Source organism: Kwoniella dendrophila, chromosome 6, assembly GCF_036810415.1.
Source record: "Kwoniella dendrophila CBS 6074 chromosome 6, complete sequence".
Lineage (NCBI taxonomy): Eukaryota > Fungi > Basidiomycota > Tremellomycetes > Tremellales > Cryptococcaceae > Kwoniella > Kwoniella dendrophila.
In genome coordinates this window covers 1,011,667-1,034,633 of record NC_089481.1, presented here as the reverse complement: position 1 = coordinate 1,034,633, position 22,967 = coordinate 1,011,667, and the positions used below count along the sequence as shown (strand labels likewise).

Below are 22,967 nucleotides of genomic sequence, written 5' to 3'. Positions count from 1 at the left end.
CGAAAAGGGTTTAGTCGTTCACCAAGATTAAATACCACTTTTCCCTTCAAGAATCATGTCACCAAATTGTCACTATAATCTGAGAGAAGCTCAATCCATACAATGAGACTGTGAGACACAGGCAAGAAGTCACAGACATAGGTAAAGTGTGAACAATATTGTGGAGGCTTGAACGTTATCCTTGGAAAGACAGCGAGATGCGTAGCTTTGGTTGTCATGTCGGCCACCACCGGTAACCTCCATGACACGCTATCGACAATTACGTAACCTCAACACTCGGTCAACTTCATTTAGATTATCGTTCAACAACGAAGGATATCCTTCCCTCTTAACGGATATCCTTCGCAATTGGTGGATATCCTCCGTAAACTACGGATATCCTTGGTTGGTTCAACTTCTACATCGTCCAACATTAGAAGTCACTTCGAGAACATGAAAGCAGGACGCGATGGACTTTATATATATCATTATTCTTAGAATTCATAACTCTTTCCTTTCCTTATGAATTCTCTATTGTTGTCTCTCTACTATAACTATTGAACACAGAATCGATAATCGCGATAGCTCAGCTCACCATACTGCTACAACGCCTATTGTCCTAGTTTGGTCTTCGAACACTGAGTATCTCGTTCCGTTTTCAAGGAAATCCCTCAGTGCGACGGAGTTTCCTTCATATATTAAGGAATTCCCTCATTCGCGAACGATATCCTTCCTATCGTCGGATATCCTTTGGTCTAAGCCAATTCCCCTATCTTAATACTGGTTACGTTGTATGAATCGGGCCTTCTAGCTGAGGTATGGCTTGATCATCGTGACATTGGTGGACTATAGATGTTGTAGCTATACCAAAGTGCAAGTGATGCTGTATGTATCCACAATGGTGATACAACGATGGAGGAAACTCATAGGGGAACCAAAAGAAATGGTACACAACACGAGTGTTATATATGTATATCTGATCCCCAAAGTTCAAGATAGAAAATACCCTCTGATCATTCAACTGTATTCATGAGATGTCAACAATATCTTTTGAACCCTGAAGCTTATGCCGATTGCAACCAGTCTTTTTTCATTATGACACTATAATCCTCGGCATTGGCGGAGTGAAGCCAACATGGCATACATCGATAGATAGTCTCTGAATGAAGTAATCAATCACAATTCAATGTAAACAATTTGTCTTGTCTCTCTCAGACTATCTTCCACCACAGCTGTTGGACTACCTCCACAAGTCAGTCATTCTCATTTGGGCTGGTAAGCTGTATGAGTCTCTAACTACAAGCAAGAAAAATACCCCCTGGCTGGGTTGTCAGGCAGAGGATGGATCGGCAACAGGCAACTCACTGTGTGCGATTATGAGGTGAGAACTAGTGGTCGTGATGACTACAAATAGTATTCAGGATTTTGATTTAAGTTCCAGGAGAGGGGTTTTCTGTTGAAATGTACCAACCCTGCATACTTGATCTTGGATTAGGGAGCACCCAAGCCAAACTCTGGGACTTTTCATACATTACAGATACCTTGATTTACTACGCTCTTGCCTCTCAGCTGAATTTACTGCCAAATATTGCTCCCAGAACATTATATCCTTTTGAAGCAGTACTTGAAATATTGTCACAACGGTAAACGTAACTGATTATTTAGCCGTTGAACCATAAAAGGGAACAATCGAAATTTCCGTCATGCTCGGAGCTATATAGGCTTGCCGAAGCCATATCTAAGCGGAAACTCCCGTGCGGCGAGTGCCGTTTGTCACACAACGCAACTGGTTGTTATGACCGACATGACAATTGTCGAGTCCGATGTGTCGGAATAACTAGGTTAGAGGCTGTCAAAATAGGATGTAAAACGTGTGCCAGATAGGCGGTCGACCTATCCCACAGATCAAGTATCACTCAATCTCTTTTTCCTTTACCTTGCCTCCTTGACACGCATGATTGTAGCGTTGACAGGTGGTCAATTGTCTGCAGAAATAGTGTTGCAAAGTCAAAGACCGAAAAAAAGAGACTGAAATGCGGTTAGCAGTTTGAAGAGTTGGTTCCATTGTATCTGTCAAGTCAGAAATAAAGGTGTCAAAACAAAAAGGGGTGAAAGAGGAAATAGACAAAGGTATGAAAGGTACTAATTCCTTTGATCAAGAATATCTACTAGAATAGAAAATATAAGCTGTTGATTAAGGTTGATGAAATAGTTGCTTGATTGCTATGGTATGTGAAGACTATTTGACATCTGTGTATTTGTAACGAAAAAAATGGAAGAGGATATGAATCTTCTGGCCTTGATATACCTTCCAAGGAATACGGTCCTTGTGTAGGTTTGCTGTCTTTTTCCATCAAGAGATATTCTTAGTCATGTTCCATTGAGAAGTGTAACACTGTCACCGCGGTGGGGGGTGTACCGTTGAGAAGTTGCCTTTGGGAACACACACATCGTGAGGAAGCCATTGGGAAGAATTGGAAATCATACCATTGGGATCACTTGTATTTCAGATTGTGACAGAAGGTGAATCATCTCGGGATGAAGCGTTCCAGAATGAGTCCCTTTCATCTTTGTATCTATTTCTTTCTGCTTCTTCGATGCTGTAATTATCTTATTGTGGCTCATACCTGCCACTTCCTAGCTATTGCCAATGGCCAATCTTTACATTTTGAGAAAACATGGGCCCTTTGAAAGATATGCGTCTTTTCGATTTAGAGCATATGAGTGCTGTTACGTATAAGTAAAAATGAGATAGGGCACTATAGAAGAAAAAGAGAGAAAAGAAAGAAATAGTTAGAAAAGAGGATTACCCTCCCCCTTTTAGATGCTCGACTAATCCTATCTTGACTCGTTATAGCTCATATCGTTAAGCTCAAGGGATATCAAGACAAATGCATCATAGGGAAAAGAGATAAAAGGGAAATAGATACAATTGTAAAAAAAGTACTAAAGACACTGGTGCGCTTAGTTCCGACACACATCCTTGCACTGTTTGACACAAAAGCCTGTGGTTTGCTGTTGGAGCTCATCATAGATGAGAAGCACAGTACTTTCAAATTAGTCGAGAGTTGTGAACTACAACTGTTCTTGGTGAATATGAATAAACATGCGAAAAAACATCAGATCAAGTATCCGACAGTGAGATATTGAGGAACACGATCTACAGTAAAGCTGTTCATAATGTCAGGTCCGTGTGGCACCACCATCATTGTAAAACCAGTCACCCTGAATTAACAAGTGGAAATAAAAGCACAATCACACATGCGGCAAGGCAAAACCAGTGATAGCCAATGACGACGCACATGGATGAACCTTTTGCTTTCTATCGTCATTATTTGTCATAGATAAGAGTCAAACAGGGAAGCGCGTTGTGTTTCCTAAATGTAGGATGTTCAGTGTACGCAATGAATGCATCAAGGAGAAGACAGGCAAAAGAGAACAGATACAAGCATAAAAAATACTCAGGACACTGATGCGCTTGTTTTCGACAAGAATATTACACTCATTTGCCACCTGCACATCTCATTGCCTCAAATACCGATTGAACATCCAACAGACTTTTAACCAAGTCTCATCAAGCTTTTGTCGCAAATTTTTCGGGCTTTCAGATATAGAAAACCAACGTTCATGTACCTCTGCTCAACTCTCCTAAGCTTTCATCTACTTCTCATCCCAACAGGCGAAACACTGAATAGCTGTCAGCAACATGAAGTCAGCTTATAACACCCAAGATCAATCAATATCTTGATGAAAAATGAGATTCAAAGTTCAGCTTCTCAAGCCATGACCAGCAAATTGCTATATAAATTCTGATTTCAATCCGCAGAAAAAAATCAGGCACCCCCTTTTGACCTCATATATAGCATCATCACTGTGTACTTTCACAACAAGATTTTGATCTTGGCTCATTTCAGCATTTAAAGTGTCTCAAAAATGGTCAATCATTGAAAATGACTGCTTGGAACAGTAATAGCCCTTCTGTAGGAAAGCAACTCCAAAGGGAAGATAAACAAGCTTTCAGTCTCCCCTTGGACCAATTTGGTGAACAAAATACGCATATGCTCCATCACAAGTCGCCTACGCGGGCTGACACATCAACTAGTTAGATAAATTGACATTTATGTCAAGCTCGCATCCTATGGACAGCTTCTTCGGAGGAAACAGACATGCAGATTTTGAGTGTACATGGATGGAACGAACGGCCCGTATGATCAGGGCATTTCACGTATGACAGCTGAATAGACAGAATGAACATACGTGCATTACGGTAGAAGAGGCAGACAAGAGGTAGATGAAATACAAAGGGGAATATCGATACATTGGTGAGCTCATTCTCAATGACATTGAGCAAGTTGAACGCTTACTCTACTTCGTTAAACAATGGATGATAGCATAGGGCGAAGCTGACATGAAAAGGCGATCACTGATATAAGAGTAAATATGATTGAGTGACAAACTACACTGCATACGAGTGTAGGTTTGATCAATCATTGTCTGGCAAGGGATGTAATGGTTGTCGATCGGATACATTGGAACTGTGGAACGAAGATGAATGGGTAGCAAGCAGTCGCGCATGTGGATTGATTGGATTGGCTCTTGCATTCAACTGTCGGACTCGATCCAGTACGGAACCGGTATTAGCAGGTTGGCGTTTTCCTGCGTGTTCCAGATGCCTTGGGTTCTGATGGTTATGGTTCTCGCGAGCGGATGAATTGAGGGGGTTCGTACTCGATTTGAAGGTAGGAGAGGTCTTGAGGGGAGTAATGTGGTTGAGTTCACATGACCCGGACCCTGAAACACGATAGAGGTCAGCAATTCTGAAGGGCGTTGGTAATGTACATGGTAGTGACTTTGAATGTTAGACTGAATTGGAGGTTTGCGAAGTATGATGCGCAATGAAGATTGCGGGGAAAGAGATGATGAAAGAATAGCGATACTTACCTGTTTCGGTGGCAGCTGTGACTGGCCTGGGCTGCATCAATTGCTTGAGTTCTGTAGCAGTGGTGGAAGGCTGCGATGGCAGGGAGGTGGTGCCTATAACTTGACCTGGACGGCCATACTTATGCGAAGAATCTGACTTGATTGAATCGACAGCAGGCTTAGACGGTTTGGGATTGGGCTCTGCAGCCCATTGCTCATAGCAATCGTGACAAGCCGGTTTCGCATCAGGAAATAGTAGTGGTACAGATTGTCGAGTAGGTAACTTTCCGCAGACTGCGTTTTATCAATAAAGGGTGCATCATTTCCAAGAGGACTCACCTGAACATCCGAAGCATTTACCGTGCCACTTGAAAGTACGAGCTGATATATGTTGTCCTCCTAATCCTTCCTCCCTATCACCAATTATGGGCAATGAGCAATAATGACAGGTGCCTATAGGAAATGTCTCTGTGTAACAAGACTTGCACAATGTGTCGCCAGCGAGCAGAGGAGCAAGATCCACTCTGATTATCAGCAGGGACAGAATCACTGGTTAAACTCACCGAGCAAGATAAATCTTCATACCAGAGACAATGTATGTGTCGCATTTCTTGCACTGTGGATGTTGTACTCGAAGATCAAGAACGGATCCATACACTGTAATTATTAGCTGCATACTCGTCGCTTTTCGGCTTACCTCGAGCCAACTCTGCATCAGATGATGCTGTGAGCGCAACATCGAATGTGTCGGTCCTGGAAAACCCGGGGCGTGATGAAGAGCCTGAATTTGGATTTGAGGCTTTCAGGCTTCGTGGTTGACTGAGAGGTGAGGGCGAAACGGATGAGGGTGATTTGGGAGTCGTGTACCTGTTGTGAATGCTCAGCAGACTCAACGCTATATTGAAGTGACGATAGTCTTACTTCTCAGCCCATCGATCGGGACTACCCCTTTTCTGGGGAGATGATAAGAGCGCTCTGACGGAGTTTGAGCGTTCTAAAAGCTGGTCAAGATTGATTACAATATACATTTGAAAGTAGATAGCTTACCAATCGCTCTTCCTGAGCACTTCGAGCATCGGAAGCCAAGGTCTTGGATAGAAGTTCCGCACAGGCCACAAACTATCATGGGAAAGAGAGAACTTCGCACGAGGTGATATTTCTTTCACACTGAATTGACAGTATTGATACGACAGCGCACGTCACGTACAACGATATAGATGCGGCTCTGAGAAAGATGCGATCCTCAATTTGATGGGCAGATCAGTAAAAAACAGAGGGAGAGGAAGATGTATATGTTCTCGACAACAAGCGTAACCTGAAACATCAGTTGAATGATCAGTGAAGTCGAATAAACATGAAACCGGTTAATCGGTTAAATATCAGAATACACCCGTGAGAAAGTAGGATATCTATGTCATCGTAACCTTTTAGAGTATCCCAATTCATCGTCAGGTTTTCATGCATTTCAAGCATATGTGATATGTTGTGCTTCCTCATGTCTTCAGTCCATCAGGCGATTTGCAAGACAAACAGCAAAGAATCAACAGTCGTATACGCAAAGCCGTTTAATGATAGAAGATGGATGACTGTAAGTAGAAAACCGCGAAATTGAACTCGCTAACCAGTTACATACGAATAGATATCAGCGAGGTACGCACCTTCCCTCAGGATCTTACAGCCTTTCAGCCGCTGGACATTCCAGAAGACGACATCGAGATATATGAGAGTAGATTAATCGAGATTCTGGAAGAAAACGATACACCTGCAGCAAGGCACACTATCCTACAGGCGGCCGCAAAGGTACCCCTTGATAGTAGATGGTCAGACATCGCATTGCAATGGGCTGAAGAAGAAGACGGTATCTCGCCTGGAAGGGCAAACATCATCAAATTTGCCCTTGATGGTCTTAGCACAAGGATATTTTCTGCCGAGAGGTGGCTGAAACAACTGGGAACTAACACCCATCCTCATAGAACATTAAAGGGTATTTTAATCGCTTGGAGCGAGAACGACTTCGATGTGAGTGTAACGATCATGATTATTGTTGACCGATAGACTTTTCTGGACGCTTGTACGACAGTCTACCATCACTCGACCTTGCGGATCCCAGTTGCAACCTTATTGATTGAAGCTATTCTTGAGACCCCTTATGAGCCTTCGGATGTTTCTTCTTCGACAGCCATGGCACGGGTCGCTAGCAGTCCATTCATCGACATTCTGCTCAAAAGTCTAACCCACGACACCGGCAATCGACTGTTCAGTATCAACCTCCGACTCCTCCTATCGGTCCTTCCATATGCGCCCCTTGAGTTCACTTCCAAAGTTCCTTTAATGGCTATCATACTGGGTAGAGCCATATCGTGGCGCGACCGACCGTTCATCGATCTAGCTTCGACCGTGCGAGATGGATTCACACAAACGCCCCCACCAAACTCTTCCCTCGATTGGGAAGTTGCTACTTCATCAGCCGAACCTGATATTGAAATGCCAGAACATCTCAAACCTCGATGGATAGCTCAACTATACATTATAGCCTTGTACGGGGCGTGGCCGTCAAACGTAATTGCTTTTGTGCGAGACCCAGTTTCTTACATACGAGGGAAGAACGTGTCTGCGCTATATGCTGTTGATTGGGATAAAGTCTGGCCACCAGGTGTTCTGGCGACCCGAATGGAACCACTAATACGAGACTTTCGACTCCACCCATCACTCGTCATTTTCACTTCAACAGCTGAACTCGCAGACGATAAGCGGTGGGATAGAATCGATGCCGCCGAATTCATCGCTCGTTCTCAAGCACTATCTAACTCGGATCAACAAGGTGCACCACGGGCTGGTTTGTTCGATGAAGACGAGCAGTCGCCAATCGAAGTAGATCAAACAAAGCATAGCAGTAGACTTGGCAAGGAGAATGAATTATTACGACTCGAAGCCAAGTTCACTAGTCGAGTGAGGAAGCAATACCTGTACCGTAAGCTATTTTCAGAGAATGGGTGAAGCAGATACTAAATTCTCTTGTAGATATTGGTCGACTGCATAAAACATCGCTTAGGCTAAATAATGATGAAGCGGAAATCCACAGTTTTGTAGGTCAAAGACTTGGTCCGTATCCTTTGACTAACATCTTATTAGGTGAATCGACTGAAAGCGCAAACCAGTCAAATCGCCGAGTTGACTGCCCAACTTTCTCAGGCGAGAACCGATGCTTCTCAAGCACAGCAGAAACACGTTAAATGGCAAGGACAACTGCGAGATAAGGTGGCTTCTTTCAGAGAGGAGAAGGGTACCTGGCAAACGGAAGCTGCTCGTATACGAGCCGAGCTTAGTGAAGTATATGCAACGGTCAAAGCTCAACGAGAGGAGCTTGCCGAGGTGAAGAATGAGTGAGTAATGTACTACCGATAGACAAACTGACGAAGTCAGACGATTCAAATTACAGAACCAATTAACGGAAGCGGAGCCCAAAATCCGTCACATAGCCGACTACGAGACAAGGATGAAACAGCTCACGGATTCCCAGCGTTTATGGTGAGTGAGACCTTGACGATCTTCGCTAATGCTCTTAGGGACGACGATGTACAGCGTTGTAAAGAAGCCTTACAAGAAGCGGAAGCTGCGAAAGCCAAATGTCATGAGGTGAGTTTACGAGTCTCAAGCATGAACTGATATGTGCAGCTTGAACAGATGCTTAAGGCGAGTCGTCAGGAAACTTTGGAACAGGCTCAAGCTATCGAGTGAGTACGGTGTCGCGAGTCTTGGGCTGATTCGTCACAGAATACTTGAACGAAGGGTTCCCAACCAAAAACCGACCATCGTAAGATCTGATGTTGGAACTTCAGGAACAGATGTGAAACCCGTCCAGGATGTGGGGATCTATGTTCAGCTGTTGGAGCAAGCCAAGGCTAGGACAGATAAGCTAGAACGGGAAAATCTGGAGGTAAGTTTTTATGATGTATTCGGACGCTGATGTAGGAAACTAGCTGCGTAATGCACTGCTCACTCATCAACAAGTTGATAAGGCTGTCAATGGAGATTCCCGTAATGACAAATCTTTTATTTTTGGCGGGGATAATGTTGTATAAGAAGGATAATCAGCCTAAGGGAAATTTATGTATATATGTATATATACGTGTGTGCGTTCTTGTTTGTGTGTTATATAACGCAGTCCCTGTAATCACTACATATACATCAGACTATTGCACGTTTGATAGAAATCTGTGGAATTCAGCAGATTTCATCATCGTGTTTGCATTCTCACCACCTTCACATTTTGTCCTCAGATACCATCATACTAAGCCTGCAACATGTCGAATGCTGGGACATGCTCTCAGCCGACTTATTACGATATTCTAGACATTCAAGAGAATGCTCAGGCCGCTGACAGTAAGTTCATGATGCTTACCATAGCTGATAGGCAGTTCGTAAAGCATACCTCAGGTTAGCAAAAGTCTGTCATCCCGATAAACATTTGGACGATACTTTCGCCAAAGACGCCTTTCAAAAGCTTCATGGTGAGTGATAAGCGCGACGACTGTTCCAGGGTATTGACCTGTCGCAGAAGCATATGAAATAATGTCAAATTCGCGAGACAAAGCAGAGTATGATCAGAAATTGGTGCAATCCCGAAATTCCACCCGTTTGCCGCAACAACACCATGAAGCGATCGGAGGCTCTACAGGAAGCGATTTTTTCCCACCTCCGCCGTTCCATCCTCCGTTTACTATGCCAATTTCGCCGGGGCCGGAAGTGTTCTGCCAAAGAGCATTAGCTCATCGAAGGTTGCACGTGAGTCGTTATATACTTTTACTGTCGCTGAAGCGGGAATTGATTCAGCAGACCATAAAAATTCTGCATTCTCGTTACCGATCTGGCATAAGGCCTTCAAACCCTCAATCACAACAGTTCCTTCCTATTCCTTCCGTCGGCTTTCCGCCGCTAAGACGATATTTACATATGCGTAGGATGGTGATGGAAACGGAAGCTCGGATGGCGAGAGCTCGGTGGTTGGCGGAAATGCGGTACAGGGGAGGAGCGAGTCGGTGATAATCTAAACTGTTCTCAATGCTTGTTCCGTCAAGTCGATGACCTGTTGTGTATAGTCAGTATCCACGTCTTGCATTTCTCTGCTCACCTTTTGGATATCTGGCCTTTTCTCGGGATCCACGACCAACATGGCATCTATAAGGGATACCAGAGATCGAGAATATCCTCCAGGTTGTTTGTAACGCCCACTACCAACAGCCATAGCAATGGAAGTACCATCTACCTCGAAAGGCGAATGTCCATAGGCAACTGCAAACAGAGTGCATCCGAGAGACTATTGATAAGCTAAGCACGAATGGTACAAACTCACCCAGATATCCACTTTTTCATCCAATGTCTTGCCTGTCTTAACATCGAAAAGTTCCGGTGCACGATATGGCATAGACGAGTGTTCGCTCGCAATGTCCTGACCTGTCAGCCATATTCGACATGCAGGGACTTACCTGTTCTAAGAGTGCTTGTTGCCTTGTTTCAATTTGAATCCGAGCTCTGAGAAAGGTCAAAATGTATCCCCAAACTAGCTTCACTTACTTGATCGTCGAACCGAAATCCATTAGAATTGGGCTTCCATCATCCGCGACCATGATATTTCTGTTGTCAGCGGTGAGCTAGACAAGGTAGAACTTACCCTGGTTTGATATCTCTATGCGCATATGGTATCAATTCTCCTTCTTCTGCATTTGCGAGTTCTTCATCATGGTCGAACACCGCTTCTCCTACTAATGGGTCTTCTTCACGCGTGGGAGGGTAAGATGCGGATACAGCAGGCAAGTGGTATTGATGCATGGCACGAACACTGACATTAGCTTTGAATAAATGAAGATCACTCACGCAAGGCAGGTTCCGTGGAAGAGTTCAAGCAGTTTGCGTTCAGGCATACGGTCGCCGGTCACGGAGGACAAAGCGATTGCATCCTGCAAATTGCCTTGGGAGTAATATGGCAGGAATCTAATATCAGCGATGTAGTGAGCGAGGTGACTTACAGGTATATTATCTTTCCTTCCCCGCCCTCGTCTTGGACTACCGCTGAATCAATGATTTTGATGATATTTTGATGTCGAAACCGTCGATATGCCTCGACTTCTCGCATAGCTTCTTTCACACCTTCTTGACCCGAGGTTATCAGAATCTTCTTCAGAGCAAAGAGCCCACCTGATGACAGATCACGGATCAGGTAGACGAACGCGAATCCTCCTTCACCCAGTAGTTTTTCGATTTTATATGAACGACCGTTGATCTTGAGTGTTGCGTCACTACCACTGAATGAGCTGAAGTTTTCCCGTGTGAACTTACGGTTTGCATATGCACTGAAAGTCAGCTTTTGGACTCGTGGTATTTTACTCACCTGTGTCAGAGTCACTACAGCATCCTGAGCATAAAATTTAAGCCTATCCAAGGCTATAGCGAGGTTGTCGTTGTTCATGATGGTGACGTGAAAACAAAAGATAAATTAAAAGTCAAAGTCAAAGTCGCGCTTTGTATTTATCGTTTACATCTTCACCCATTTAAAACATGTCTCGACCTCCCTTTCCTTCTGGGTGGTCTTCCATACCGTTAACTCTCAAAAACCTTACTCTTGTTAATACATTACCTGTCGGCCAATCCTTCTTGTGGCATCGACATGCAATCGCATCAACCTCGTCTACTCAGCCATCTGAAGAGTTCTCTCGAGCAGTAAATCATCCTCCCCGGGTTGTCTGCCTTCGACAATCACCAACGCATCTCTATTTCACTGCAATATACAGCAATAAGGACGATGCAAGATTAGATACGGAGAAGGGGATTACCAAGGACTGGATAAATGACTATTTTCACCTGAAAGCACACCCAGACCTAGAAAGGTTGTATGATGAATGGAGAGAGCGAGATCCGGAATTGTTTGGAAAGGTAGAAGTGAATGAGAGGGCTGTAGGTGTGCGAGTTCTACGTCAAGACCCCTGGGAATGTCTGGTAGCGTGAGTTGCGCACGATATAACCAAGCTAATAGCATAGTTTTATCACGTCCACCAATAACCATATCCCTCGTATAACCTCTCTACTACATCGCTTTTCACAAGCGTTCTCTCCTGCGCTCCTCACCCTCCTTGATCCAGACGAGAGCGGATCCACAACCTATCACTTGTTCCCTTCATCAGCTTCTGTACCATCGAAAACGGAGGCATTGTTGCGGACAATGGGGTTTGGTTATCGTGCGGCGTTCATCGAATCATCGTTGCAGACTTTGCGAGATGATACCAATGAGACGGTTGAGGAGGGCTTGCTAGCTTACAGGAACAATGAGGTGGATATGGTCAGAGACAAGTTGATAGCTCTCAAAGGTGTAGGAAGAAAGGTCGCAGACTGTGTTATGCTAATGTGCATGGATAAGGTGAGTTTTGCTGGCGTAATGAAGCTGACTTGTAGCCTTCACTCATCCCTATCGATACACACGTTGCGGCCATCGCATCGAGGCATCCCGCATTCCCATCACGCCTTCGCAATAAGCCTATGTCAAAGCAGGTTTACGAAGAAACCCAGCAATTTCTGTCAGACAAGTGGGGTCCAATGGGTGGATGGTGCCAGGCGGTCATGTTTGCGGCGGATCTGCCATCAACCAAACCCAAGCCAAAAGTAGTAAAGACAGAATCTGTATCGTCAGTGCCAGTGAAACGGAAGGTCGAGGTTATCTCATCGAGAACTGAATTGAAACGGACGAGAAGTGCAACACGTCTCGAGTTAAAGAAGGCAACAGTTAAAATAGAGCAGTCGCGGGATTGATGATGTCATATACCTTCTTGTAATCGGAAATAGATAAATTTGAATCTGTATCCTTCATGTATCGTTTGCATCTCTACCATACAAAATGATACAATCCGCATCCGAAATTTTATCAACTACTTGGTCTGCTGTCGAGGTGAGCGAGCTGATGACTGATCCTAGCTGACGGGTAGGCTTCGATCTCGGTTATCCTAGTTCTGGTGTATGGGTACTTTGCGAGTAAATGGAAGTTACTTTCTCCTGAAGGAGAAGAGGTGAGTCCATTTATGACTGCTGTAGCTGATCATCAGAGCGCTTCAAAATTATGCGTAACGTTGTTCCTTCCTGCTTTACTTTTCTCTGAGATTGGACCTCTTGCTTCATGGGAGAATCTTAAACAATGTGAGTGATATTGCAAGCGACCGCGCTAATCAAATAGATTGGGTGATTATCGTCTATGCGATTGGATTTCAACTCATTTCCTGGATCTTTGGGATGATTGGTGTGATTGCCTTTGGGATGCCTCAATGGATAATGTATGTGACTTTCGCCGAAACACAGCTGACAGTTAGCCCTTGTATGGTCTTCAACAATGCAACTTCACTTCCACTGCTTCTATTCAGCTCTCTGGGCAAAAACGGTACCCTTTCACCCCTGATGAAAGGCGATGAACTCGACTCCGTGCTCGATCGAGGTCAAGTGTATCTCTTGATAAACGCGTTGGTAGCAAATTTGACTCGATTTACGTTTGGCCCAAGTGAGTTTTGGCTACTCTGAATAAAGCTGACAAGCAGTGATGATGAAAACCCATCCACTCGATATTCCACATCCTTGGTCGCACTCTGAATCACCTCATGCGGTTAAGAAAGTAAAAGAGGTTCTCAACGACGATGAGGGGTATCCTGCAGTTGAGCCATATTCGGGCGATCCCGAGAGCGCTCCGTTGCTGAATCGAGCCAAACAAGGTGGAAAAAAAGGGTGGAAAATCATGAAAATTTTGCACAAGAGTATGGCTGGATTCATGAATCCACCGATGTATGGTGGATTAGCTGCAATTATCGCCGGAGTTATTCCTTTTTTGCACAATTGGCTATTCAAGAAAGGCGCAGTGCTCAGTCCGTAAGTACTAATGAACAAAGATTTAAACTGATCTGCCAGTCTTTCCGATTCAATCGAGAAAATCGGAAAGTTGTATGCGGCACTACAAATGCTAGTTATAGGTGCTCATCTCAGAACCAAGAAGGGTTCAAGGCCTCCTATCTTCCCTCTAATCTACCTCTTCGTCATCCGATTTGTCGTTATGCCCGTCATCTCCTTGAGTGTTGTGTATGGAATTCGGAATGCGGTAGGAAATAGGATGTTGGATGACCCAGTTCTGGTAAGCGCTCCCTGTTGAGACTGGGCTGACTATTATTTAGGACTTTATCATGATGATCGCTCCTGTTGGACCCCCTGCGTTGACCTTGGCTGCGGTGAGTTTGATTGTTCTGAGAACCATGCTGATATCGTATAGATTGTTGAAATGGCTGATACCGATGAGGAGACCGAGACTGCTGTCGCTAAGACTATTGTCATTTCATACGCTCTTACACCATTAATCAGTGTCAGTGTAACTGCAGCTTTGCAAGTGGTTCAGAAGCTCTATTGATTTTGCTAAAGGAAAGCGCGGGACGCTCTAAGAATCCATACTATGATACAACACATGCATTTCTAAATGACCAAATGACTAAACTACCAACTAGACTTGTGTACACCAGGAAGTTCTCCATTAAGTGCTTTTAAACGGAATTGGAACTAGCATGATGTTAGCGATGAAAATACCTATATTTGTCTGACTTACTCTTGCAAGACCAAACTTGGACATAACACCTCGTGCTTTGCCAGTTTCCCAGCACCGACTCTTTACGGCTCCTAGTCTACCTTCTCCTCCATTCAATGCGTTTAAACCAAGTTGAGCTTTATGTCGAACGGTTGCAGGTAAGGTGGTGTTTCTTGCTACGAATAGGTATGCTCGACGTTGAACTTCAAATTGTTCTGCAGATAATCGTTTTCGAATGTCTCGGATGACCTGAGCTTTGGCTCCCATGATGATATCGATATGGGTAAGTAGGTGTTATTCGGTGTATAGATGAAAGTTAAAGGCTACAAGGCTACCTGAAGTGATGTAGTCTATTTTAATAGAAGGAATAAAGATATCAGAATTATCAGACATATCGGAAATATCAGAAACAATAGTAACGGTATCAAATACCAAAACGTGATAAAATGGTATGATGTGGCATTATTGTTAGGGAATGACCATGACCCGGGTGACTGGTATATGGTATATAAGCGGTTGTACGGGTGGAGGTGGAGTGATTACCGATTACTCACTCCTTTCTCTCCCTTTCTGTTCATTTCCCATTAAGATTACACTTCCTCAAGCGTTTATCAAACCCGATTCTCCAGTATCTTTAAAACGTTGTCTCGTCCACAGGACATATAATGCAAACATCTTTATCTACTATACCAATCCCTCTCACTGTCGATAGTTCCAGTTCATTACACCGACGTCGTCCTTCCCTTACGCTTTCACCTCATTTCGCCGGATCACACCCTGTCCTCATTCCATCACGTCATGGGACAATTTCCAACAGATCACCTAGATCAGCTAACGAAACAGGCGCACTATCGACTTCACCCTCTTTGAGACGACAATCTCGAGGATCTTTCGGGTCTACCAGTCACAGTCTCAGTGGCTCGCTAACTCTCGGATCAGCATTTCTGTCCCGCTCTTCCGGCGTATTCGATGATGATGAGCAAGACGAAGATTTCGAGAAAGACGATGGTGGCTGGCTTGAACATACAGCTGAAGATATTCTGAGAGCTGATGAGGAGACAGTAGTGAGGGTCAAGGGCGATACCAGAATCGAGGAAGCTGTCAATGTAAGTTGCACTTTCATATAATCAACTAACAATATAGCTTCTCCTTAGTAGTGGTACATATTATCTGCTCATTGAGCCGAACAGTGATGGTCAATCGCCTGAATTTTTCGATGTAAGTGCTTGCGGTTGTTTTCATTTTAGCAATTCATCATTGGCTCACTAGTATATTTGCAGTATGCCGATCTCAACACATTCTTACTACTCGTGTTAGATGCTAAGAGTAATAATCCCGAAAGCGCAAATGCTAAATATAGAGAGGCAGTAGATTGCTTACGTCGAGGCGATAGTGTCAATGTCGGCACAATGTGCAGTAAGTTGTTTAGCAGTATGAGTAATTGCTGATTGTCGCCAGATATATCTGGCAAAAACCCCTGTCATCTCATCTCCCAAGATACCCCTCTCCGGTCTTTCATCAGACTGTTTAGTACGGGCGTTCATAGAGTAGCGATTGAAGGTGGTGGAGTACTTTCTCATGATATGGTTCTACGATATTTGGTCTCTTTATCTGAAGATCAGATTCCTTCGGTTCTTCAGTCACAAATAGCCTCGAAAGCTTTCCGGTTGTCATTGAAACCTTTGATCTCAATCTCCAGCACAGCCACCATACTCGATGCAATGCACATCATGAACCGTGATGGCCTGAGAGTTTTGGGTGTATTAGGTGAACTAAATAAAAGATCTACTCCCAATGACTCGTCTCCTCTCCTAGCCCCTACAAACGATACCGAAGGTGGTTTAATAAGTGTAGTCAGAGCAAAAGACTGCGCTTCGCTTGTTATTCCATCTGAAGGTAAAAAGGCTTTAACCATGGCTCTGTCCGAGTTAGTCAAATTAGTGGAAGCAAATGAAGTTGGCGGTAAAGAAAGAGGTGAAGAACGTATGCCAAGTAAGTTTTCTACCTCTAGGAAATATTATTCACTAAACCCTTGACATTGCAGTTCATACCCTTCCGCCTTCCACGACGCTACTTTACGCTTGTCATCTTATCCTAGCTACGTCTTCTTCGAGAGTGTTCGTTCGTAATGATCTTACCCCTTCTCCTTTGGTTTCACCAGCCTTTGAAGCGATTTCTTCACCACCCCTTGCACCCGCTCAACTTTCTCCTCATTGTGTATTATCAATTGTAGATGTTTTCAAATGTTTGGTCAAGGTGTATACTTAACAACATGCATATTTATAACTAGGAAAGGTGTGAAATTACCTGCCAAACCGCTATTCCTGCCACAGCTGCTGTACCCATACCTCCACCGCCAAAAGCTGAAATCCAATGATACCATTTACTGGGAAATATTCCAATAATCAGCTACCTACAGATCGCTTAAATGCGCGAAATCACGTCGGAGCTCACGTTTGTCTGATTGGAACGACTTCTCTGGCTCCTCCTTCACCACTTTCGAACTTTTGATACTGATAGAAATGCTCCATTCTCCTCTCTTTTGCTGTCCACACGCCTCTGAGCCATAGCTCAAACGCTCGAGCCTCGGCAGGGGAAGCAAGACCAGTGTCAGATGGAGGCTCATCATCACCGGTTGCCAATGGCTTGGTTGTCAGAGAAGGGACTTCAGAAGCAGGTGATGTCAGGTTCGAGTAAAGATGAAGATGGATGTGAACCGTTGGTGGTGGCACAGAGCGTAAAAATACCGAGAACAGGCCATACCTAATTCGGAAGTCAGCGATTGCCTACACGTCTGCATGAAATCCTTTGTAATTACCATTCTTGAGGATATTTGCCATACGGTACACCTGGATACCCTATGGTAACGTCTAACAACTGCAGATCCGGTACTTGCGGTAGCAACGTTCTTAAACAAAACAATAGACCCGTAGATCGTGGATGTAACAAAGTCACGAAATCGGGCTGGACATGTTTATTCAGAAATCAGCTTAAGATTGAGGTTCCGAAGGCAATGAAACTCACGATGCCCTCCCGTTCAGCATATTTGACACTTTTCACTCTTTCTTCGTCACTTGTGATTGTACCTTCTGGGAATATGAGAAGCCAAAGAGGTGAACGCTTTTTCGCACCTAATAAACTGGAGCTTTCGCTTGAGTGGTCCTCTTGACCGGATTGAGCATCATGACCAAGTTGCGTAAGAGCAAGAGTCAGATTCGCTCGATCAGCCGCCCAAGATCTGTTCATAAATATGAATTTGAAGAAGCGCTAATCGTCAGTTCCACTCACGACTCCCTGAAACTCACCATACCCCAACCAACTACCGGAATATTCTTCAAGCTCGCTTTAAGTAATATGATTATCCCTCTAGAATGTCCAGCATAACATGCAAGAATCCACATGTACATCCAATCCAAATACGCTTGATGATTTGCCATGATGACCAGCCTGTCAGGCAGATTAATCTTCGTCATATTTCCCTTTCCATCTCGTTCGACCAACTCGGTAATAGATGGAGGTGTATCAGTTGTCAGAACGAAAGATGTTGGCCCAAACAGGACAGTAATGACGATCACTGTAGTCAGCTACAGCTTCGATGAGGTCGACTTACAGAGTCGTCCATAACCATCTTTTGTCCAGGCTATCGCACTATCAAATAGTCTACGGCCCACAAACGGGATAAGCAAAAGAGGTAATAGCAAGAATTGAGCTGAATTTATCCCTAATTGAGCAAAATTGAATATGAAAGGAAAGAATATCTTGGAGGTTATCGGTCCATGAGGGGGTCGTTGATCAATAGGTATAGTATATAAAGGCTTTTCTGACATGGTGAATCAATCGCATGTATGATAGGAAGGAGAAGAAGAAGATCATTCAGTGCAAATAAGCCCATAAAGTACTGTAGAATGCGTCGGCCATCTCATTCTGTCTGAGGATCAGTAACCGGATCTCATCTCGGCCATCTCCTACGCGTAAGATCGCACTGCATTATTAAAGCTGAAACATTGCGTCACTCGATACAGTATCTGAGTGAAACAGTGAGATTCCACAGTAGCTGGCTTGTATCTCTCGGACACAATGAAGCAGGTACTTGCCCTTGCAAGCATGAAGATATTTGAGTGCTGGAGTGCATGCTAGAGATGTGCGATGATCCGATTCACAGCTCATGCAATCTGCAATGTACCAGAAAGCATCGCTCTAAAGGGAATCAAGAGCAGTAGGTAGAAAAGAGGGCAGCCGCGATGATTCAAGCTATCTATAAGTGTATCAAGTGCCTGTACCGTCTGAACATCTGAAGGAGAACGATCTCTCCACAACTCGCCTGCGAGTATCGCTACTAGTTCGGCGATTGCTTTCAAAATTTCGCTCGTATCAATAAAACTCCATGCAAGCTCGACAGAGCAAAGCACCTCAGACTCTCACTCATTTTCTCAGGTTAAAAACATGTTGGCTACGGATGCGCAGCTAGTAACTTGCGACAATTATGGCTGGGTGGAGTTCGCGAACGAAACCCGTAGGTGGTAATAATGACTTGCTCAAACTCCTGACCCTGCTCGCCCTGCGATAACATCGATAACATCGATAATAGCCAAACATATTGAGCGTCAATCGATACCGAATAGGGATCAGAAAATGCAAGATAGACACGGATTCTCAGCAGCAAAATAACGAACTGATGTTTGCGAGATCTTGCAAGTAGAAGAGTGGACAGACACATCGTCACTCAACGTGTCGGTGTACTCGAGTACAATTTTCAGCTGACAGTACTGTGCAGGTAAATCACGATGCCGGCCCGATAGTCTATCACTTGAATGATCAGTGTCCCGTCCTGAGACTATACACAGAATACATTTCGGAAACTGCTTTATGAATTTATGCGTTTCCTAGCTGTTGTTTCTACATTGATACATTATAAAAGAGCTATCACTACTTCTTAGTAGCTATCCACACCCAAACATTCACTTCTCTAGCATCTTCGTCCACTTCTTTATCTTTAATGGCTGTTACAGCCACTTTCTTCTTCTCGCTCGAAGTCGCTGAACTAAGATTCTCGAAATCCCATTTCTTACCTCCTGAGTTTTTCAATTCTTCTCGGACTTTTCCAGCTATACCTTGATGTGGATTTTGATTCTTGATTAAACCTGTGCCTTTGTATTCTACAGCAGATTTAACCCAATTCAGAATAGCATCTTCCAGTCCCCCAGGTATAATCTCGTCTTTCCCATTCCATTTCTGATGGAAACTTGGTTTTATATTCTTGATATTAAGACTTTCTATCGAAGATAGGTTGAATTGAATGGTCAAAAAGGGAAAAGGTTGGATCATGTTTGATAGTAGGATGGACGCGAATGAGTTTTTCAGATTCGCTGGACAATTCGAGGGTAGTGTATAACTTGTTTCAACTATCTCGATTTTACCGCCTCTTTTCAATACTCTGGTGGCCTCTTCAAGTATATTGAACCACTTCGATTCAGGTATACCAAGATTAGTGAATCGTATATGAACTAAATCGAATACGCCTGTATCAAATGGCAGCTCTTCCAAACTGACAAAGTATATTTATCGTCAGTATGTTTCCCCCGATATCGATCAAACAATGTACTCACAAGTCACCTCTTTGCCATTGTGTTCTTCTCTCCAGATTTTCCCACATGCCCATGCCTGGGGGTCTTTCTCCGTTTTTGCTCGATCGACATCGTCTTTCCGCATCAGCAAGCACGGAAAGGTCGATTTGACAAGGCACAGAGTCTAAACCAACAAATGCTGTGTTGGGATATTCGAGGGCCATCGAAATGGGCCAGTGACCAGCACCGGTTCCAATCTGATCGATTATTCAGCATTCGACCTTAAATGAATATTGTTAACGATACTTACATCAAGTATTGCAGTAGGAGTTTCCTCAAACTCGACAAGTGTGTGTTTTTCTCCTAAGATTTCGTACATGGTCTCATGTAATCTCGATTCTCTAGGTGGTTTATCAGTCCATGGCAGCGATTGTGTCAGAACTCACAGTTCGAGAATATCCCGCTCGTATCCTACTTGATAGACCCCATTTGCTGCTTCACCATTTCCATCAACCCAAATTTTCTTTCCTGGCATACTTGATCTAGGTCTTGGAATCTCTTTCCACCCTTCCGCAGAGACAGTACTATCGGTATGAGTGGTAACTTTTGGCGACAATACACTCATAGATACGCTGCCTCTTCTGACTACACTAGCACCATGTTCCCCAGGAGATGGTTGAGCTTCATCGCTTACAGGAGCAGACCAAGCTGCGAAAGGATGTCCAGCAGCAAAAGGCAAAACTTCATCTATAGTCGGTTTACCAAAAGTCTTCCTACCGGGTGGAGGCACTGGAGTCGAGTCTTTGACCAAACCCATGACTCTGTCACGAGATTGGGTAGATTGAGATGATGTGATAGAAGCAGGATATTCATGCTCTGTACGGGTTGTAGGTGTGAAAAGCTGTGAAAAATCGGCAGCTGAACTTTCAGTTGACTCTGTTGGTGCTGATGCTGTAGGTGGAATAAGGGGGATTGATTCATTAGTGTTTTGAGTGTTGAATGACTTATCACTATGTACTGAATGAGTGAGGTAGTGATTATTCATCCGTTTGGGTGAACTAGGGCGATTACTAGGATGTAAGGACAACGGTGTACCAGTCATAGTCATCATGGAAGAAGACCGTTGAGTTGACCTGATACTACCTTTATTCAGTCTGAGTCCGCCTGTTTGCTTCTTTTCCTCTTTCTCTTTCTCCTTCTCTTTATCCCCAGATTTATCTCTGCTGAACCCAGCTTTCATTGAACCACTAAATGAAGACAATTTGGTTCTTGTCTCCTTGAATACACCGAGTTTCTGGGGAGGGATAGATGAAGGATGTTGTACGTGAACCGGAGGAACTGGATGAGAACTATGCGAGCCTGATTTCAAGTTAGTTCCGTTTGTTAATATTTCATCTTCCCATCCTTGAGGTACACCTTTGATAGATGAATCAATAGGACCTCGCTGATCGACAGATTTCCTAGTCGCTCTTTGATTGTCTAAACCATCTTGTAAGTCAATTCTGTTTCTTCCAGAACTAAGAAAATCCATAGGTGTAATTGAACGAGCTTGAATTTTCCCTTTTACAGTATTGCTTGTGGAAGGCATGCGAGGTGGAGAATTTGCTCGTTGAATGTCGACAATGAGAGGAGGTGGACCTAATGTCCCCGGTCCTCTTGGTTTTGATGTGGGAGCGAGGTCTGAAGGTGATTTGGGTGCCATGGGAAGTTGAGTGTGGATTTCTTGATATTGCTGTTTGACTAGAAGAAAGATTGGGTTAAGGAATGATCTGATTAACGAACATCCGAGAAGCAATTGAAGCATACGTGAGATCCATTATAAATCTTCTACACCAAATTTTCAAACAATACTAGACTGTTTCACTCAATAATTAGTGAGGTTGCTTGGATCTCTTCGCAATACCGCTTGGATCTCCGACAGCAGGGATCTTCACCCTGATACCAAAGGCAGGCGAGTACATGTGAGTGGAAGAGATAACATGGGAATCAATAAGCATGAGCATCGTCAATAATTATACGCTTTGACGTTTTATTCAATAAATGAATAGTGTAAATATAGTGAAAAGGTTGTAATGGTCAAAGGAAAAATGTAGAAAAAGTGAGTATGTGCTGAAGTCTTGTGGTACTTAGCTTGAAACATCATTATCCTTCCTCAGACCGTTAACATCTTAAGCTGTTCCTGAAATGCTTCGTGAAATGCCTCCGATATAATCGGTTTAAAGATTGGTCAATAATAACAGAGATTATCGATTTTGCTTTGCTGAGCCTACTCTTTAACCTTCGCAACTTCGTCTGCATTCTGTTAAACACATGCAGATACATGCCAACCCGGGAAGTTGCAGTCTTGTGATTGTTGTATGCAGCGGTGAGTCGATGTCGGAAGGAGGGAGCAAGGAGGCGGACTGAAGTTCGGCCACGGAGATGAGGAGGGAAGATGGTAATTACAATTGGAAGAGAGGCGTCTATGGAAGCTGCCCATTGTGTTGGATGATTGATTGCTGCATGTAGCATGCAAAAGCAATGCAAGGTCTCTTCTTCTTCCTCTCGTCTTCTCTCTCTGTTAATTACCTGTCCTATACTGACAGTACTCGTAGTATACGCCATAATTAACATATTAACACAGCCTCAACAGCCTACGGCAAAGTCCGCTGTCAAATTAATTTAACTTGATCTATGAGACGCGTTCACGAAATTGTGATATTTAAGCTTCATTATTATTCGTTATGTATAGGGGTCATGACGCGTGAGGTTTCGCTATCTCTCTCTCTCTCTTGTTTCACCTCTTCCTTCTCCCGTTCTCAAGCGAAAATGAGGAAACAGCTTACGCAGCTGGAATGCTGTAACAATGTGAGCCCCATATAGGGGAATGTCACGGGAGTTGGTATATGTACAGGTATAATCAAACT

At 43.8% G+C, this 22,967-nt stretch overlaps 9 protein-coding genes across 9 annotated transcripts; 3 read left to right on the top strand and 6 right to left on the bottom strand.

The window, feature by feature from the left end:
• Positions 1-4,462: 4,462 nt before the first annotated feature.
• L201_004940 (uncharacterized protein) lies at positions 4,463-6,025 on the bottom strand (the record flags this gene model as incomplete). Its single annotated transcript, XM_066220676.1, has 6 exons — positions 4,463-4,770; positions 4,921-5,193; positions 5,239-5,352; positions 5,597-5,766; positions 5,821-5,893; positions 5,947-6,025. 6 exons carry the CDS (start codon positions 6,023-6,025, stop codon positions 4,463-4,465), a joined length of 1,017 nt encoding a protein of 338 aa, XP_066076773.1.
• Positions 6,026-7,080: 1,055 nt separating this feature from the next.
• L201_004939 (uncharacterized protein) lies at positions 7,081-8,981 on the top strand (the record flags this gene model as incomplete). The annotated part of the gene is made up of 8 exons (XM_066220675.1): positions 7,081-7,870; positions 7,921-7,985; positions 8,032-8,282; positions 8,379-8,427; positions 8,482-8,535; positions 8,584-8,633; positions 8,689-8,836; positions 8,880-8,981. 8 exons carry the CDS (start codon positions 7,081-7,083, stop codon positions 8,979-8,981), a joined length of 1,509 nt encoding a protein of 502 aa, XP_066076772.1.
• A 965-nt stretch (positions 8,982-9,946) lies between these two features.
• L201_004938 (uncharacterized protein) lies at positions 9,947-11,365 on the bottom strand (the record flags this gene model as incomplete). The annotated part of the gene is made up of 7 exons (XM_066220674.1): positions 9,947-9,985; positions 10,031-10,216; positions 10,386-10,431; positions 10,474-10,506; positions 10,571-10,738; positions 10,926-11,179; positions 11,288-11,365. 7 exons carry the CDS (start codon positions 11,363-11,365, stop codon positions 9,947-9,949), a joined length of 804 nt encoding a protein of 267 aa, XP_066076771.1.
• Positions 11,366-12,784: 1,419 nt separating this feature from the next.
• Positions 12,785-14,326, top strand: L201_004937 (uncharacterized protein; the record flags this gene model as incomplete). Its single annotated transcript, XM_066220673.1, has 5 exons — positions 12,785-12,835; positions 12,990-13,080; positions 13,473-13,797; positions 13,912-14,056; positions 14,192-14,326. 5 exons carry the CDS (start codon positions 12,785-12,787, stop codon positions 14,324-14,326), a joined length of 747 nt encoding a protein of 248 aa, XP_066076770.1.
• An 83-nt stretch (positions 14,327-14,409) lies between these two features.
• Positions 14,410-14,764, bottom strand: L201_004936 (uncharacterized protein; the record flags this gene model as incomplete). The annotated part of the gene is made up of 2 exons (XM_066220672.1): positions 14,410-14,472; positions 14,519-14,764. The coding sequence occupies 2 exons, from the start codon at positions 14,762-14,764 to the stop codon at positions 14,410-14,412; spliced, it is 309 nt and encodes a 102-aa protein (XP_066076769.1).
• Positions 14,765-15,162: 398 nt separating this feature from the next.
• On the top strand, positions 15,163-16,765 carry L201_004935 (uncharacterized protein; the record flags this gene model as incomplete). The annotated part of the gene is made up of 5 exons (XM_066220671.1): positions 15,163-15,561; positions 15,641-15,715; positions 15,778-15,913; positions 15,956-16,489; positions 16,542-16,765. The coding sequence occupies 5 exons, from the start codon at positions 15,163-15,165 to the stop codon at positions 16,763-16,765; spliced, it is 1,368 nt and encodes a 455-aa protein (XP_066076768.1).
• An 18-nt stretch (positions 16,766-16,783) lies between these two features.
• L201_004934 (uncharacterized protein) lies at positions 16,784-17,934 on the bottom strand (the record flags this gene model as incomplete). Its single annotated transcript, XM_066220670.1, has 5 exons — positions 16,784-16,883; positions 16,952-17,260; positions 17,316-17,461; positions 17,522-17,735; positions 17,786-17,934. 5 exons carry the CDS (start codon positions 17,932-17,934, stop codon positions 16,784-16,786), a joined length of 918 nt encoding a protein of 305 aa, XP_066076767.1.
• A 147-nt stretch (positions 17,935-18,081) lies between these two features.
• Positions 18,082-18,324, bottom strand: L201_004933 (uncharacterized protein; the record flags this gene model as incomplete). The annotated part of the gene is made up of 1 exon (XM_066220669.1): positions 18,082-18,324. One exon carries the CDS (start codon positions 18,322-18,324, stop codon positions 18,082-18,084), a length of 243 nt encoding a protein of 80 aa, XP_066076766.1.
• Positions 18,325-19,423: 1,099 nt separating this feature from the next.
• Positions 19,424-21,763, bottom strand: L201_004932 (uncharacterized protein; the record flags this gene model as incomplete). Its single annotated transcript, XM_066220668.1, has 4 exons — positions 19,424-20,042; positions 20,104-20,318; positions 20,372-20,462; positions 20,508-21,763. 4 exons carry the CDS (start codon positions 21,761-21,763, stop codon positions 19,424-19,426), a joined length of 2,181 nt encoding a protein of 726 aa, XP_066076765.1.
• Positions 21,764-22,967: the final 1,204 nt, after the last annotated feature.